This window comes from Carya illinoinensis, chromosome 13 (assembly GCF_018687715.1).
Source record: "Carya illinoinensis cultivar Pawnee chromosome 13, C.illinoinensisPawnee_v1, whole genome shotgun sequence".
In the NCBI taxonomy this organism is placed as follows: Eukaryota; Viridiplantae; Streptophyta; class Magnoliopsida; order Fagales; family Juglandaceae; genus Carya; species Carya illinoinensis.
In genome coordinates this window covers 342,964-360,092 of record NC_056764.1, presented here as the reverse complement: position 1 = coordinate 360,092, position 17,129 = coordinate 342,964, and the positions used below count along the sequence as shown (strand labels likewise).

Genomic DNA, 17,129 nt, shown 5'->3' with positions numbered 1-17,129 from the left:
GCACTATGCACTATGCATATGACGACTAGATAAATATGGCCATACAATTCAAGATAGTTTATAACACTTTCCCTTTGGATGACCATATTTAAAGAATATGCCTCGTTAAAACATTGCCAAGGAAAAACCCTGTGGGAAAAAACTAATGGCGAAGGAAAAAGAGTACAGTATTCATGTGTATCGCCGAGTGCTTTAGGATTGCCTCATTAAAACCTTGCAAAGGAAAACCCAGTGGGATAAAACCTTAGCGAAGGAAAAAGAGTACAATCAGCACAAGTCTTCAAGACATTACTTATCCTGAAAAGTGCATGATAACAGGTCTTCAAACCTCCGCATTCCAATGTTCTGCATAATCTTCTTAAATGTTGCAGTTGGTAATGCTTTAGTGAATAAATCTGCCAGATTTTTACTTGACCGTACCTTCTTGATATCAATTTCAACTTTCTTCTCATGAATTGCAATGATCTTCTTGTGTGTATCTGAAAGATAACTCGCATCTGTACATCCAACTAACTGTGGACTTGATCCATGTTGATAAAATAATCACAACTGGATCTTTCTGCTCATAACTACTCGTCTGGAGTTGTACTCTTCTGGAGTTCTTGTAAATAATACAGTTAGTGAATAATTCATCAACATTAAACCGCTAACCTCATTTTTTAATAAAAACGGTGGTCAGCCTTTTAAGATCAGACAAGCACTGCGGATTTTCAACTCCTCTGTAGGTGTCAGGCGTGCTGTCAGGCATCGCAGCTGTCAGGCGCCGCAGAGCTATGAAGTTATATTTCGTCTATTTTCTCTTGCTTCACGAGAGATGCTGTATCATAATTTTTTTTTTTATAAAAGAGATATTCAGCTCATCTTTATTCGCATCTCATCTTCTTCAATTTTCTGTAACCATACTGCATTTTTACTTTGCAATCTCTTCTGTATTCTTATCCTGCAATGGCTTAGCGATCTTCTCATGGCCAATATATGAGGTACTCTGCACCTCGTTCATCATCTGTTCCTGCTTCTACCACAGGTGCTATCATGCAATATAATGATCTGACTCATAAGTCAAATAATGAAGCTATATATGAGCTTGTGAGTCTCGGTACCCGATACTCATCATCCATTGTCGCATTTTCTCAGCGACTGCAATCCAGAACTCGTGGAGTTGATAATCTCCACGAGAATATTGCTATACTTCAGCGACTTCTTATGGAGTTCAACATGAAGATAGAATCAATAAAGCAAGAAAATAGGAATTTAAAATCCTTGCTTAAATCTTCTTTTCGATTGCCCACCCCTTTAGATAGGGATGTCATGCAGATTCTTAAAGAACAAGAGCGTTTGAAGAATGAGGCAAAGTGCCTTAAATTTCTGTAATTCTTGCTTCAAGATAATAAAATAATATTTCACAAATATTCATATTTGTGTTTCTATCTTTTGGTAGATGTTCTGTGTGCTCCCTTTTATTTCTTCTTTAATAATGCACACTTCATATCAAACTCATAATATGAATCTGAAATACTAATTGTATTAAAAGATGGTATTTCATGACTAATAACATCATCTATCTTCCTCTTGAAGCCGCAAGGGTTTCAGATTTATATTTCAAATATGTGCAGTTTTTATGAGCTCTTCTGGAGCCTCAATGACATTTAAATCATATATATAAATTGAAATAATAGCTTGTTTCCATTTGCGTTTGGATTGCTTTAGATCATATAATGATCTTTGAAATTTGATAGAATACATATTTCCAGATGTATTCATATTAGAAGTTTCAGACATTTTCTATCCTTCAGGGATTTTCATATATATATATATATCATGATCCAATGATCCATGTAAATATGCAGTTAATCATGCATATCCAAACTCTCAGTAACTTTCAAGCTAATAAAAATCTTAATATGATTTCAACCACTTTAAAATCATATCAATATTGTTTATTCGAGAAACTAACTTGTGATTTCTATATCACATTTTCATATGAAAAGCTTCAGGCTTTTTATATCATGTATATAAATATCCACTGATATTTAACAAAAATCACCTCTTTAGGTGTTTAGACTTCAAGTCCATATTTATCACATTTTACTTAGTGATATCAATTCTGCAGGAATTGAGAAATTGACTCGTGGTTTATATATCACATTTTTATTTCCTTTCCATAAATGTCCGCTGACATTCAACAAGTATCACATCTTTAGGTGTTTGGATTATAAGTCCTGATGCATCATATTTTACTAGTGAATCAATTCTGCAAGAATTGTTTCTTTCAAATTTGGCCAATATTTTACGTCGTATTCTTCGACGATTCTTGATTCACTTTCATCATTACTTCTGGTAATGTCAATTGCCATCTCATATGGAAATACGTTGTCGACAATGATTTTATTTCTATCCATAATTTCTCCATTATTCATAAAATATAACGAGATCTCGTTATTTTCAGGTACCTGTCCCTCTTCAAGGGAAGACATTTTCATGAAAAATCTCTTCAGGAAGCACTCTTCAAGAGTTTATATAGGAGAATTTTATACAGAGAATTTGGATGGACTTTATTGCTTGTTTTGTAGGTATGACCTCTTCAGAAGCACCAAATTATTTGTGTCTTTCTCTTTTGAGATACTCTATCTTTTGTATCGATAAGTCTCACATGCCTTTATACATGTCTTTAGACTGCTGAATTTCTTAATTGTCCTACAGGGACTTCAATCCTCGCTGGGATTTTAGCAGCTAGAATATGAAACATTTTTATCTTATTGTATCCAAAATTTAATTATCATCTGAACTTCTGGTTCACATATGATAATCAAGATAATATCGAATAATTTCATCTTATTTGCTTCAAGCAAATTTTTCTTTCCACTTCTGGTGGTAAAACTTTATAGTAAAAGAATCTTTTGGTTCTTTTATGGACGTCCATATGAAAATCATTCGACTTATCGTAATTGATTTTGGATGATCAAAATAACCATGAAAAGACACAAATATTTTGAATCATATCACTTTTTGATGCATCATAATATTTGATTCAATAATTTGTATAATATCATCTCAAGAGAAAGCTTACAGCTTTTCCAATACGAGCTTCTGGCCCGAAAAGATATTCATTATCACGTCCAATCTCTTAGTTTCTTTGAATGAAACGCATCATTCTTTTCACTTCAGGGAATAGAATGATATAAATTCATTATCATTCACTTCAGGGAATGATATAGATCTAGTAAGACGTGAATAATGATTCTTATCAAAAGTTCATTATTTTGCTCAGTCACTGAAAGACCTGATACAAATTTAGAATATATTGTGAACGTTTGCATTTCATATTGCTACTTCAGGAGCATACTTGATATTGCTACTTCAGGAGCACATTCGAGACGTTCATTCAAATATATATTCTTTCCACAATTTCAATTATGCAACTTCAGGTGCATAAATCATAATAAGTTTTTGGTATAAGTATCACTCATATGAGATACTCAATAAAATTATTAATTTAGGGCGATCCTTCAGGGATGCTCCATTTCCATTCTCAGATAAATCATATTATCAATAATTTATAACAAGTATAAAAAAATAAATAAAACTTTCATTACTACAAAATATTGTAGAATATAAAAATATTTTATAATAAGATAAAGGAAATACATTAATTAAAAAGGAACACTTTCATGATCAACTATACCACTAGAATCCTCAAAGAAATCAGAAACATCAAGACTTGTAATATCTTCTCCATCTATAGAATTTAAAGCATATGATGGTTCAGTAAAATTTGTTTCAAATTTCTTTATTTTTTCTTTTATAGAAGATTGGTATAAGTCAACCAAGTGCTTATCTGTACGACAGATACGAGCCCAATGTCCAGTCATACCACATCTATGGCATCCATCTTCATCTTTCTTTAAAAATTTTTTTTGAGGACCTTTGTCCTTCTCTGAGTTGAACCACTTCTGGTGGTACGGTGTATATATATTATTGTCCCTTTTAGTGTGGACACTTCTAGAACCTCCACTTCTATAGTTTTTCCTACCACGTCCACGTTCTCGTTTTCTTTGAAAAGATGCACCATTCGCTTCTGGGAATGATGTAAATCTAGTACCATTCACTTCAGGGAATGATATAGAACCAGTAGGACGTGACTGGTGATTTCTTAATAAAAGCTCATTATTTTGCTCAGCTAATAGAAGACAAGATATAAATTCAGAATATTTCTTGAACTTTCGCTCTTGATACTGCTGCTGCAGGAGCACATTCGAGACATGAAAAATAGTATATGTCTTCTCTAACAAGTCATCATCAGTGACTTTTTCACCACATAATTTAAATAGCGAGCTAATTTTAAAGAGTGCAGAGTTATACTCACTAACACTCTTGAAATCTTGCAACCTCAGGTGCATCCAATCATGACGAGCTTTTAGGAGGATTACAGTTTTCTGGTGTTCATATCTCTCCTTTAAATCATTCCACAAAATAAGTAGATCTTTCACCGTTAAATACTCAGTTTTTAATTCTTCATGAAGATGATGCCGAAGGAAAATCATTGCCTTAGCACGGTCCTGCAGGGACCCCTGATTTCCTTCTTTAATTGTATCTCCCAGGTTCATTGCATCCAGATGGATCTTAGCATCAAGGATCCAAGATAAATAATTTTTTCCAGAAATGTCAAGAGCAACGAATTTCAATTTTGAAAGATTTGACATTTTTTACATATATAAATTAGGAATATAAAAATATATTGAAAAACTTACTTGAAGTAGAGGACTACTAACTTCAAAATCGTCAGAACTTTCGTGTTGATAACGTGTTATGAAATCATTGAAAAGAGAGAGCCATAACGTGTTATAAAACTTTCAAAAGGAGAGAGAAAGAAATAGAGTTCAGAGAGGTTATGAAACTTATGAATTTCTTAAAAAATTCAACGATATATATAGGCGTACAAAGGGGACTATGCTTGCTCACTATGCTAGTACTATGCACTATGTATATATCGACCAACTCACTATGCCAGTACTATGCTAGCAATATGCACTATGTATATGTCGGTCAACTCACTATGCTGGTACTATGCTAGCACTATACACTATGTATATGACGACTAGATAAATGTGGTCATACAATTTAAGATAGTTTATAACAAATATATATATAAATTATTTTTCCTTCTTTCATATTTAAGTGGGGCCTTTCTGTTGACCTAAATAAATAAAATAATAAATATTTGGGGCTTGCCGAATCTTGTTTGGACTTTGTGAAAGAAGCATAGTGAATGGCCGGCACAATATTAGCTAGCTGGGCTCTTCACCACTGGGCACATATATAAATAAGAGTAATTTTATATATTTATATAATTATAAAATACTTAAATTTTATGTAATTATTTTATAAAAGAGTGAAATTTATTATTAAAAAATAATTTTTTTATATGTCATATTTTATTTAATTTTTTTAAAATGATTACGTAACGATTACACAATTTATAATTATAAATATATTTTTTATATAAATAATATCTAGAATTAAAAATGTTAAATTTGGCCCCAATGTCAAGGTATGATCGTATTTATAGGACTCGAATTGCTATCAATCATGATAAGACGTAAAGTAGAAGATAGATAAATAAATGAATCGTGGCCTACAACATGAATTCGTATATATACTTTGAGAAATGATATTTGCAGTCGTGATTGTGCAAGAGGCGTGTAGTCGCTTTAAAAAAATGAATTAATATGAAACCTACATAAAAAAAAACTAACTTTTTAATCGTAGACCCCACTCTTTTTCAAAACGATTGCGCGACATTTACAATTCCACGACTGTACGTATCATTGCTCATATACTTTAGGCGGCCTTTAAGACATGCTAGCTAGCTATTTTATAAAGAAAAATGATATTTACAGTTATAAGCATGTAAGTATCGTGTAGTTATTTAAAAAAAAAAAAAGTAAATAAATATAGGACTTATATGAAAAAATTAATTTTTTAATAATGAAGTTCATTTTTTTTCAAAATAATTGTATAGTATTTGTGTATTCCACGATTATATGTAATATTAGTCATTCATTTGTAAGTAATTGATCATGGAATGATATATTATATTATATTATATTATATTATATTATATATGTATATATGATCGATGGGCCAAATAATTTATCTTTATGCGCGCATCAATTACTAGCTAGATGGAGGCCGAGTTTAATTATATGGGAAGAAAGGTACATATATAGAGTACTTGTGATTTAGTAATTTTAAAAATTAGGTAGGGTGTATTGGATATTGATGGTCAAGATTGGATAATTAAGCAGGACGCATGCATTTCCGTCTTGATTGATTATTTCTGTCTATATATGCATGTTACCTTGATCCTTTTATATGGATTAAGGGAGAGATCACCCTAGCTAGCTCTCAAGTTATGATTTAACAAGATGAAATCCAGAGAAAACAAGCAGTAGTAGTAGTACTGGTTGAGGAAAATTATTTATAATTAAAGGCTAATTAAAGTGGTCAAGTTTTTATGCATGCAGCCATTTTGAAAAAAAAAAAAATGGAATTTGAAAAAATATCTAGAATTTATATATTTGGAAAAATAATGATAAAAAGCACACGACATAGGCGATTTTGTACAACAAATATTCCTGAATTATTTATTTATTAAACAAAAAAGTAGTGTTATGACAATTTACATGGTAATTTCACGTATACCTTTGAGTAATTTATTTGAAACGTACAGTTATAATGAATTAATTTAACAAAACTTAATCAAATAGTCAGCTGATCCATTGCAAGTGAAAGTGCTGGTGGGATCATCATAGGCATAACTATAAGCAGTGGGACAAGCAACCTTGAAGACCTGAGAATAACGGGTAGGCTTGCAGGTTTGAGGGCCGCCGTAGGATCCAGTGCAACAATATTGGGGTGCATTGAACGCTAAGCAAGCACTTTTGCATGCCACAACATGACCATTCATCTTTACTTGCAAGCCATCAGGGCAATGTCTGTTCAAGTCCGACACACAACTCACCTCCTTACAATTAGGGCCTGAACCCCCCTTAGGTACTATCGAAATCCTCATGTTATAGCCATCGACGAGGCTAACATCGTAGAAATCCACTGGACTATCCAGGGTAAACTCTGCTAGTGTTGCAGGCGGTGCACCCCCAGCCCCCGAGCATTTTAGCTGCCCACCGCAGTCTCCGGTGAGGCACCTTCCCTTACCAGATTTATCGAAGGAACACCAACGACGACCCCAGAAACGCCCCGACCACCCTTTTGGTGCATTTATGTTTATAGTTTCACCGGGCCTGAGCTGAAGCCCCCCATTCATTAGTTGAGGTTTGCCTGCCCCGGGTAGGATCCCTGGCCATATCGTGTTCCTGCAACTGTTTTGCAATGTAAAAACTGTGGCCTCTGCTCCTGAAAAACCCAAATCCCAGAAAGTAATTAGTTGTGTGTATATATATATATATATTTATAACAGCATATATAAAACCATGGAATAATAATAATAATATATATGCGAGGTACGTTCGTACGTACCTGACAAAGATATGAGCAAGAGAAGATGGAGTATGTTGAATGCCATTAGAGATGGATCGATCAGGGCAGCCGGTTGGAAGTATATATGATAGAGATATCTCGCACGCACGCACTAGCTTAGCTTTAATTGATCTGGTTGTGATAGGGCGGATACTGGGTGGTTTGTGTTGCCATATATGCAGGCAGGCCGGGATCTAATTATTATAAATTGAAAGAATCAATTAAAGAAGACGTGATTAGTTACCGACTTAATTTCTGGTTCAAGGTCAATATTGTTATAACTTAAAAGTACCGCAAGTACAGGTAGGAAGGAATTCTGGAAGGCGGAATACCAGGATCAACCAAAGTTTCGGACTTGTTCTGCTGAAAATGCCACACGGAAAGTATATGCATGGTAAAAAGACGTTCCTCCAAGAAGAGAAAAGAATCAAATTGGCAGCAATCTTCTAAGAGGAGGCCAGATCATCGAGTTCGTTAATTTAATGCCACTTGGCTTTTCTGATCATCGATCTTCTGGACGCTTATTATTAAATTATTAATTTGCGTCAAATTAAAGTTTGTTGATAAATTAAGCTGCCCATATACTTACTGTTTTTTATGATTAAAGTCACTACGAGGATAATATTCTTCTCGATCGATCGAGTACCTAAATTAATTTGGTTAATTTGCAGCCATTTATTTTTGGGCAATAGTGGGCTTAATTGATTACAGAGCCCTTCGAGGTCGAAGGAATTAACCTGGTTTAATTCAGAAGGGACGTCAGGTCGGATTTTTTTTTTTTTTTTTTGGGGGGGGGGGGGGTGTTGGAACCTGGAACTGAATGCTAGATCGAAATGTACGTTTAGGCGTCCGGCCACCGTTTGTAGTCAAAAGTACTGCTAAAAATAAATAATACCCGGCCCCCACAAATTTATATATAAGTTTCTCCGATCAGCATATACGTATTGATCATGAATTAATCCGGCCATCTTTCAAGGATAATATTATCATACCCATACTTGGAAAGCTAGCTTATAATGAAATAGTGCACGATCCATCCATCCTTATTATTATACCTCTATATATTTCTATGCATGCTGCATGCAATGCCAATACTAAAGTATGAAATTCCTTTACGCCGAAGAAGCAAAGGGATTGAAGTGAACCACGGGAAGGCATACAAGTGAGTGAGCCTTGGACAAACCAAAGCCCGAATTAACTTCCATGTCAACCTTATCCTCATCTCCACCACTCCCAATCTTCCAGTCAAAGCATTGAACCAAGGCCCCAATTGTAGAATTCATTGTGCTGTATGCCAAAGCTGAGCCAGGGCAACCTCTCCTTCCTGCCCCAAAGGGAACAAAATCAACCAAACTTTGACCTCTGGTTTCATTTTCTTTTTGGCCATGATTTTGTGCTTTAGAAGAGAACAAGAACCTCTCTGGTCGGAATTCACTTGGATCGTCCCACACTTCTGGATCTTGCATTACGCTATAGAGATTGATCGCCACCATAGTCTTTTGGGGTATGTCGTAGCCTTTTATCTTACAGTTTTCGCGGCACTCTCTTGTTGTCACAGCAACTGATGGGTATAGTCGTAGCGTTTCTTTAACAACTGCTTGCAAGTAGGGGAGATTAGAGACATCTGATTCCTCAACCAGTCTAGCAGTGCCAACGACTGATTCAATTTCCTCCCTAATCTTCCTGAACATATGAGGATGGTTGATGAGCTCGGACATCGTCCATTGCATGACATCTGCCGAGGTACTGGTGCCTCCAACGAAGAGATCCTAAAAAAAAAGAGAGTGAGAGAGAGAGAGAGAGAGTTGGGTAAATTAAGGGAAGATTGAAACAACTTTTAAAAGTGAAAGTTACACATTATAAGTTTCATATCTAACAAGAGACCGATTCTATATTGTTAAAAAAATCATATTTATTGATATACTGAATAGCTAGGTCTCGTATAATCAATTAGTTAAAAAATATTTATATTTTCAATTTTAATGACCGACTTACACGCAAGAAAGCCTTGATATGTCTTCTGGTCATCTTGAACTCGGCTTTGTCATCTCTGTACACCTTCAATAGTATGTCCATTAAATCCTCATTTTCTTTCTTCCCGCTAATTTCTTCATGCTCCTTCCATATCCTTTCCAGAATCTCATCATACCTCTTGTCCATGTCTGCAACCTGCTTCCCATACAGCCAAAAACTCAACTTCTTGAAAGGCCCCAACACATCCCCAAAACAAACCTTCGAAGCCAACTGCAACGAATTCTTCACCAACTCCCTTATCTGTTCTGCCTCACTATTTTCCCCTGAAACTCTAGTGCTCATCGCCAGCCTGCACGTGGAGTTGTTCGTTAACTTCATGAGCTCAGCACCCAAATCAACCACCTCTCCTCTATCAGCACTCTCCAACACGCTATGCAAAAGCCGCGCAATTTCTTCCTGTCGAATGGAGCGTGACTGTTCGATCTGCCGGGCTCCCAGCAGTTGCGTCATGGAGAGCTTCCTCATGAACCTCCAGTACTCGCCATAGGGGGCGCTGAAGAATCCAACACCTCCGACATCTTTCGGCAACTCATCTGCGAAAGCAATAGTGGGGCGGTCTGAAAAGACAAGGTCGTTGACTTTGAACACTTCGGTAGCCATGGAGGCCGATGAAACCACTAGGAGGGTTCGAGATGGCCCAAGGCGGAGGTAGAGGAGAGGTCCATATTGGAGGGAGAGTTTGTGCAAGGATTTGTAGAGGGTGAGTCCAAGGAGGTGGAGGTGGCCGATGAGTGGGAGGGCGGGGGGGCTTGGAGGAAGGTGGAGATCACCGATGGCTGGTTCCTGATTGTTGGGTTTTCTGATCAGGGATCGAAGGAGGAGGGTAGAGAAGATCCAAACGAAGAAGCAGAAAAGGTAGTATTGGGTGTCAGTCAGGGAAGCCATGGCTGCTTACTTGTGGGTGGTGGTGGCCTTTGGACTTATCTTTTTAAAGAAGTAAACTAGTGCAGCAATTATTGTTATGATTGAAGAAAGGAAAATCATAGCATACCATAATATCTGGTTGAAAAATTTTAGTCGTAACCGATTATGGGTATCAATATATGTATTAATTTAATATAATTAATTAGAAATTAAATTTTATTAAAATTAATATTAATTTAAATTTTAAATATAATATTATCAATATTAATACGTAAAGTAGTAAAATTTATTCACATGTCGATATCAATATTATTGTTTTTATATTTAAAATTAATTAATATTATTTTTATTAAAATTTGACTTTCTAATCAATTATATTAAATAAATATATATATTAATGCACATAATTACTTATAATTAAATTTTTATTTATTTATTTATTTTAATAATTAAAAAAGTAAATATTAATAAATTTCTTTTTTATTTATTTTTAATAGTTAAAAATGTTTAAAAAATACATTAATATATATATTTAAAAAATAAATTTAATAGCCATCCTAACATTTTCCACGAACGAAATTCTTCCGTGGCAACGTCATCATAGACTCATAGTCAATAGGGGTTCGCTCTGAGAGCGACGGGCCAGCTACTTTATTTGGGAACGTCATCTGCCTTTCATTTCCTAATCCTCACGCTTTTCCACTCCAAAAAAAATAATCTCTATATATTATATATAATTTTTATATTTTTATTTTATTCTTATTAAATTAATTAAAATTTTCTATTTATCATTTTTATACAACACATTTAATAAAAATAAAATAAAATAATATGATGTATAGTATGAGTATGATAAATAAAATTTTTGTTCAAAGAAAGAGTAATGTGCATAATATTATAATATATAAAGTTTTTTGAAAAAATATAATATATAAATAAATATTTTTGCATAATATTTTTTTATTATAATATATAAATAAATATCTTTTTGAAAAAGTAAAATTTTTTATGTGAATACTATTTTTTCTTTTTAAAACCCGTTTGAATTTAAAAAATATTTTAAAATTCAGAGAGTATTTTATCTCATCTTATTTATATAACACTTGCTCAATCCTACAAATATCCAATTTTGTACAACTTTGTTACTTCCCGGCTCATCCTGTGGCCTGTATATTTTTTTTAAAATAGATATCAATATATTAAAATAAAGTTGTTATTAGATTATGTAAAATCAATGTAAATATATCCAAGTTAATTTCTTTTATATTTAATATGCACTATTCATCTATGTAAACAATTATTATTATTTTTTTTTCCTAATCTTGCTTTATATTTCTCACATTTACAATTTTATTTATCAAACAAGAAAAATTTATAATATTATTAGAATATTTTAGTATTAATTAAAGAAAAATAGTCATGTTAAAAACTTTTCAAAACATGATAAAACTTAAAAGGATAAAAATTCCAAAAACAAAAAATAAATAGGATGAATGAGTTTTTTCCATCTTTATTTTCATTTTGACTCTTTAGTTGGTTATTGATGTCATTTTGGCAACAGATAGGTATCATATTCACATTAATATATGAGTAGTATTGAAAGATACGAGAATATTATAAATTTAAGGGTAGTTTTAAAAGTATTTAAATAAATAAAGAAAGGGAAAATAAATAATAATTAAATGATATAGATAAATAATAGATAAGCCAATTTATGATGTATTATAAGAATGTTAGCTAAAATAGAAAAAATGAGTTTTAACTATGTATTATTTTAAAGAATAACATAGAAAAATTATTACGAGTGCTCTTACTTGAAATGCTCTAAGATTAATGGTATATTTGGATAATGAAAATAAATGAGAATTATGTAAATAGTAGTGAAATGATTTGAATTAAGATAGTTTATTGAGTTTTGAGAGATGAGAGTAAAAAAAAATATTAAATAAAAATATTATAAAGTTAAAAAATTGTTTGAATATAATTTTTTAATAAAATTTATATTTTAAAATTTAGAATAGTTGTATTGTATTTTTCTTATAGGTTTGGAAAAGTTGTAATAATTAGATAAAAAAGTTGAATATTTGAAATCGAAAAGTATTTTGTGATTAAATAATTTTTTGTAATGAAATTATGAAAATTTTAATATTATATTATCTTAGCTTTCCGATTAATCCCTAAATTTAATCCCAATTTAATCCCTAAATTGAAGGCTCTTTACCTATTCCATTGGCTTGATGTTTATGAGTGAATTCAATCCAATTCGGTCAATCTATAGAAAATTTTTGGGGCCAGATTGAACCCTTTTATTTCAAGATTTCCCCACCTTAAACCAGACTGAATACCCCATATGGATAGGATTAGATCGGACCGGACCGTTAGCTATTAGTTCGTTCGGTCCGGTGCAATAGCAAATAAATTAATTAAATTTTATTTTTTTGGTAGATAAATTAATTAAAAAATGATTTAAAGTACTAAAATTAAAATCAATTTAATTTTTAATGTGGATTATGATTAATTGATAGTATATATTATTTAACATTTTATATGGTCAATATAATAGAATATATGAAAATGATATAATTAACTTATATAATTGTTATATAAAATTGTACATATACATATATATAATATTTTTAAAATATATATATATATATATATAGTTCGTTCGATTTGGATCCCAAAACTCACCCATCCTGAACTGACCTCACAAATAGAGTGTCCAAATACATCAAATAAATTTAACAGCCTTGTTGATGCCAATTTGGGTTTGGGATCGAGGAGGGGATGCCCCTCCTTTCCCGATCTTCGCTCCTGGTTTCATCGTGTTTTCAGCTTAAACACGAGAATTTATAATTTTCAACCCTAGCGAAGTTAGCCATTGATAATATGCTAAAGCGATTCACGGAATTAAAAAGAAAAAGAAAAAAAAAATTGTATATCAGTTTTTTGGCAAAAAATAGAAGAACAGTCATTGTTTGTTTTTTCAGTTTAAATATTAAGCAATCTTTTTTTCTTAGCAAAATTACATAAACTAGTGAAAACCACTCAACATTTGTCCTCTTATTATGATGATCAGCATCGGATAATATTACAACCAAAAGACCCTGGCCTTAACTTCTTGATCGAACACTTATTCATGGAGCCTAATTCCTCGATCGGGTCTAGGCTCGTTTATATTTACTTCATCATTTCGCCTGCACTCAAAAAAAGAAAAAGCAAGGGCACACTTTTAAGAATAATATCGTTGCATCAGAATGTACCTTCCTTAATAATTTGTGCATTATTTAAACTAAATGACGAGGCTAGTGCAATCTCAATGTGGCTGTATTTATAAGATCGAGTAATGTTATTTAAAGGCTTTTATACTTTATATCTATCATCTATATAGTTTAATTTGATTTATAAAATTTAAATTTTAAAATTTATTTTTTAAATTAAATTATGTCACGTGGATTATATGTGGTATAAACATCTTCAGATAGAATTATTTGTGTTAATAATGATGCAAAGTTCAGAGGAAAAGTGTTGACCTGGTCCTTTAGTATAAGATCGACTTCAAGGCCTATTGCACTGCTCGATCTATAACACATTTATGACATAGAGGTAATTGGTAACAGGCTTAAAACGACCCTAGAGATGGCATTGGTCTGGAATGTAGTTTTTTTTTTTTTTTTTTTGAAATGGTCTGGAATGTAGTTTGGTACACTTGCTATACCCGAAAATGGAGATCCCAAAAAGCTATACTTACAAATAGTTTGGTGCATCAATCGGTAAGTTTCATAAGTTCATAATTTAAGGCTGTGGAGCATAAAACAAAATAAATAGTTTAGAAAGAGAGAGATTACATGGTTCAAAGTTGGCGGTGCACTTCTCGGGGAGTTGCAAAGCCATGTTCCGGTCCACACCAGAGATTGGGGGTCCATTCACTAGCACACACAAGCAAGGCTGGCCTAGAGCTTTGAGCGCATTGCAGCAGGCCTCAGTTGGTGGGAGTGGGCTAAAAGGTGCAACAGCTGCCCTGCACGGTATCAGCTGAACAAGTGCCGAGAAGAAGGTGCTGGGACAAGAGGCGGCCTTTCCTGGCTCCATCAAACTTGTCATGACCAACATCAACATCAGCGGTGGCAAAGCCTTGGTACCAAAACACTTCATGTTTCAACTGAGACTGTCTCTCTTACTGAATACTTTCTGCTTGCAAACAAGGAGTCTGAGAAGGGTTCGGATTTTATAGGAAGCCCAGGCTCATGCCAAATTGCAACTCTGTCCTAACTTGGGATCACACTAGCCATCCCACCTTCATGCGAGCTATGCTATTTATCTGTTTTGTATCTAGAAGGAAAAAAAAAAATGCAGAGAAATACGATTAGTGTTGCAGATAAAACGGTTAATAAACTCAAATATCGTGACTAGCTTCTTGCACTTCAAAATTTGATAAACATTTAGCATGCTCTACTGCACATCTATTTTCATAGTTTTATGCTCTCCAGGCCAATGACTTCCATTAATGAATCAGCCAAAACTACTTCACATCATATATAGTTGAGAATTGAACTGCGGCTTGATGGCCTTCTTCTCGTCTATGCTCATTTATGACAAATTATATATTTTTACCCTTTCTGTTTTGCCTTTTATTTATAATGTCTTTTGCGAAGCGACCATCTAATGTCAGCCACCCAAAAGAGACGGGAAAAAGCTCCACTACTCCGCCAGGAACCACCGCTGCATATATTCCACTCAGTCAAAGGAACAAAATCATTGTTCTCGGTTTAAAAAGAAGATAGTCAAAATGAAACAAACTTAGAACCGTACGTAGCAAAACGAAACAACGTCATGGTGCATGTCGTTCTTCTTTAATGCGACTCATCTCATCCCGACAACCTTGAGATGCCATTTGCATCTTCCAAAATAAGGACATGTGATTTCTGATGGTAACAAGTTATCAATGTGCTCCTGTTTTCTTTCCCCTTTTAGGTTGATATTTGCAAGATTTGCTGGCAGCTGGGGATTCAACAAATTGGCCCAAAGGCTTGATCTTGATCAGCACGGCATCTGATGCTATGCGGCCGAACAACTACATAAGACGAAGAGGGAAAACAGAGCATATTTGTGTTCAAAGTCCATTATGTAGTTACCTTTGGAATGAGCATATTTGTACGTATCAAACTTCCAAGATAGAGATCATATAAAAGCAGGAGTGATCCGTTTGGTTTCATATACCATCTCATTCTATCTTAATATTCAAATACTTTCTAAATACAAATACTTTCAATATCAAATTTTTAATTTTTTTACCTAATTATAACAACTGTTCTAAACTTCTAAACAAAACACAAAAAATAATTCTATATTTTCAAATATTAAAATAAAAATAATATTAAAACAATTTTATTCTAACAATATTTTAATTTTATAATATTTTTTATTTAACTTTTTCTCTTTCATTTTTCAAATCTTCGTAAAATATTTTAACTCAAACTATTTTATTTCTATTTACAAATTATCCCATTATTATTTACATATTTTTCATCTAATCATCTAATTTGTATAACTAAATGAGACAGGAATATATACCAAAGAGAAATGCATGCTTCCTAAGAAGAACTTCTTCCAAATTTTATACCTCTTCTATCTATCTGTCAATAAAAATAAGAATAATATCACATATAATCACTTTTGCATATTCTTTATGCACTTGATTGATGTGATTAGTTGCATCATTTTTTTTAATACGAAACCAATCATATCAATATAATGCACAAAAAAGTGTGTAAAAAATAACTACATATAAAATTTTTATAAAAACAAATAGCAAAGATGTACGTAGGGCCTCTTTGGAGTTATAACAAGAGTCTTAAAAAATGTTTAAATATTCTTAAAAACTCTTTAATGGAAAAATTAGATCGTTTGTGTGTTACATATTAAATCATTTTTAATCTCAAATAAGTTAAAAAGTACGTTTGAGGAAAAGTATCATTGTAGGAAAAGTATCATTGTGATGCTTTTTCTCAAACTTGTTTTTTGAATAATTCGAAACGTAATTCGAATTATAAAAAGACTGTCAATGGACAAAAATATTCATACAACTTTAAGATAATTATAATTTTCAAACTTTTAAAGATATGATCATAATTTTTAAAAATTTAAATAATTATCATTTTTATCTTAGAAACTATTTTTTTAATTAGTTTCCAAACAAACGTAACATGTTTAAAAGTGTTTAAATATATGGTTACTAAACAGTAAATAACTTTTTAATTATAGAACTTATTACTTAATTATAACCTATAAATCCTAAAATTATAAGTTATATTTCCTACCGTAATCTAAAATATGTACATAATTTTCATAACAAAGATGTATGTTTAATAATGTTGGACAAGAATTGTTAGAGAAAAATAAAAAGTGAATAGTTTAAAAAAAATTAATTATATGGAAAAAAGGAGAAGACAAGAAATGTAATAATGAAATTAAAAAATTAAAACCAGCGACTCATAAAAATAAGAAGATAAATAATATTTATAGTCGTGAAATATGTAAATATTACATAATTTTTTTTAAAATAAATAAATATAAGATTAATATAAAAAAGAATTATTTTTTCAATAATAGATTCTATTATTTTTTAAAAAGATTGCATCAAACTATATACTCCACTATTATAGCTAGCGCTAATTGAACAATAAAGTCCCAAC

General features: G+C 32.4%; 3 protein-coding genes across 3 annotated transcripts; all 3 read right to left on the bottom strand.

The window, feature by feature from the left end:
* Positions 1–6,616: 6,616 nt before the first annotated feature.
* On the bottom strand, positions 6,617–7,796 carry LOC122292424 (pathogenesis-related thaumatin-like protein 3.5). Its single transcript, XM_043100771.1, has 2 exons — positions 7,537–7,796; positions 6,617–7,413 (listed from the first exon to the last, which is right to left on the bottom strand). The coding sequence occupies exons 1-2, from the start codon at positions 7,580–7,582 to the stop codon at positions 6,746–6,748; spliced, it is 714 nt and encodes a 237-aa protein (XP_042956705.1). The 5' UTR covers positions 7,583–7,796; the 3' UTR covers positions 6,617–6,745.
* Positions 7,797–8,547: 751 nt separating this feature from the next.
* On the bottom strand, positions 8,548–10,525 carry LOC122293027 (cytochrome P450 705A22-like). The gene is made up of 2 exons (XM_043101639.1): positions 9,532–10,525; positions 8,548–9,305 (listed from the first exon to the last, which is right to left on the bottom strand). Exons 1-2 carry the CDS (start codon positions 10,453–10,455, stop codon positions 8,649–8,651), a joined length of 1,581 nt encoding a protein of 526 aa, XP_042957573.1. The 5' UTR covers positions 10,456–10,525; the 3' UTR covers positions 8,548–8,648.
* A 2,869-nt stretch (positions 10,526–13,394) lies between these two features.
* On the bottom strand, positions 13,395–14,643 carry LOC122290874 (protein LIM1). Its single transcript, XM_043098546.1, has 2 exons — positions 14,283–14,643; positions 13,395–13,631 (listed from the first exon to the last, which is right to left on the bottom strand). The coding sequence occupies exons 1-2, from the start codon at positions 14,587–14,589 to the stop codon at positions 13,615–13,617; spliced, it is 324 nt and encodes a 107-aa protein (XP_042954480.1). The 5' UTR covers positions 14,590–14,643; the 3' UTR covers positions 13,395–13,614.
* Between the last annotated feature and the right edge of the window lie 2,486 nt (positions 14,644–17,129).

Coding starts and splice junctions, on each gene's coding strand:
- LOC122292424 (XM_043100771.1), bottom strand. CDS start 7,582: ATGGCATTCAACATACTCCATCTTCTCTTGCTCATATCTTTGTCAG. Junction 7,414..7,536: donor CTTGCTCATATCTTTGTCAG/GTACGTACGAAC, acceptor TGGGTTTTTCAG/GAGCAGAGGCCACAGTTTTT.
- LOC122293027 (XM_043101639.1), bottom strand. CDS start 10,455: ATGGCTTCCCTGACTGACACCCAATACTACCTTTTCTGCTTCTTCGTT. Junction 9,306..9,531: donor ATATCAAGGCTTTCTTGCGT/GTAAGTCGGTCA, acceptor CTTTTTTTTTAG/GATCTCTTCGTTGGAGGCAC.
- LOC122290874 (XM_043098546.1), bottom strand. CDS start 14,589: ATGAAGTGTTTTGGTACCAAGGCTTTGCCACCGCTGATGTTGATGTTG.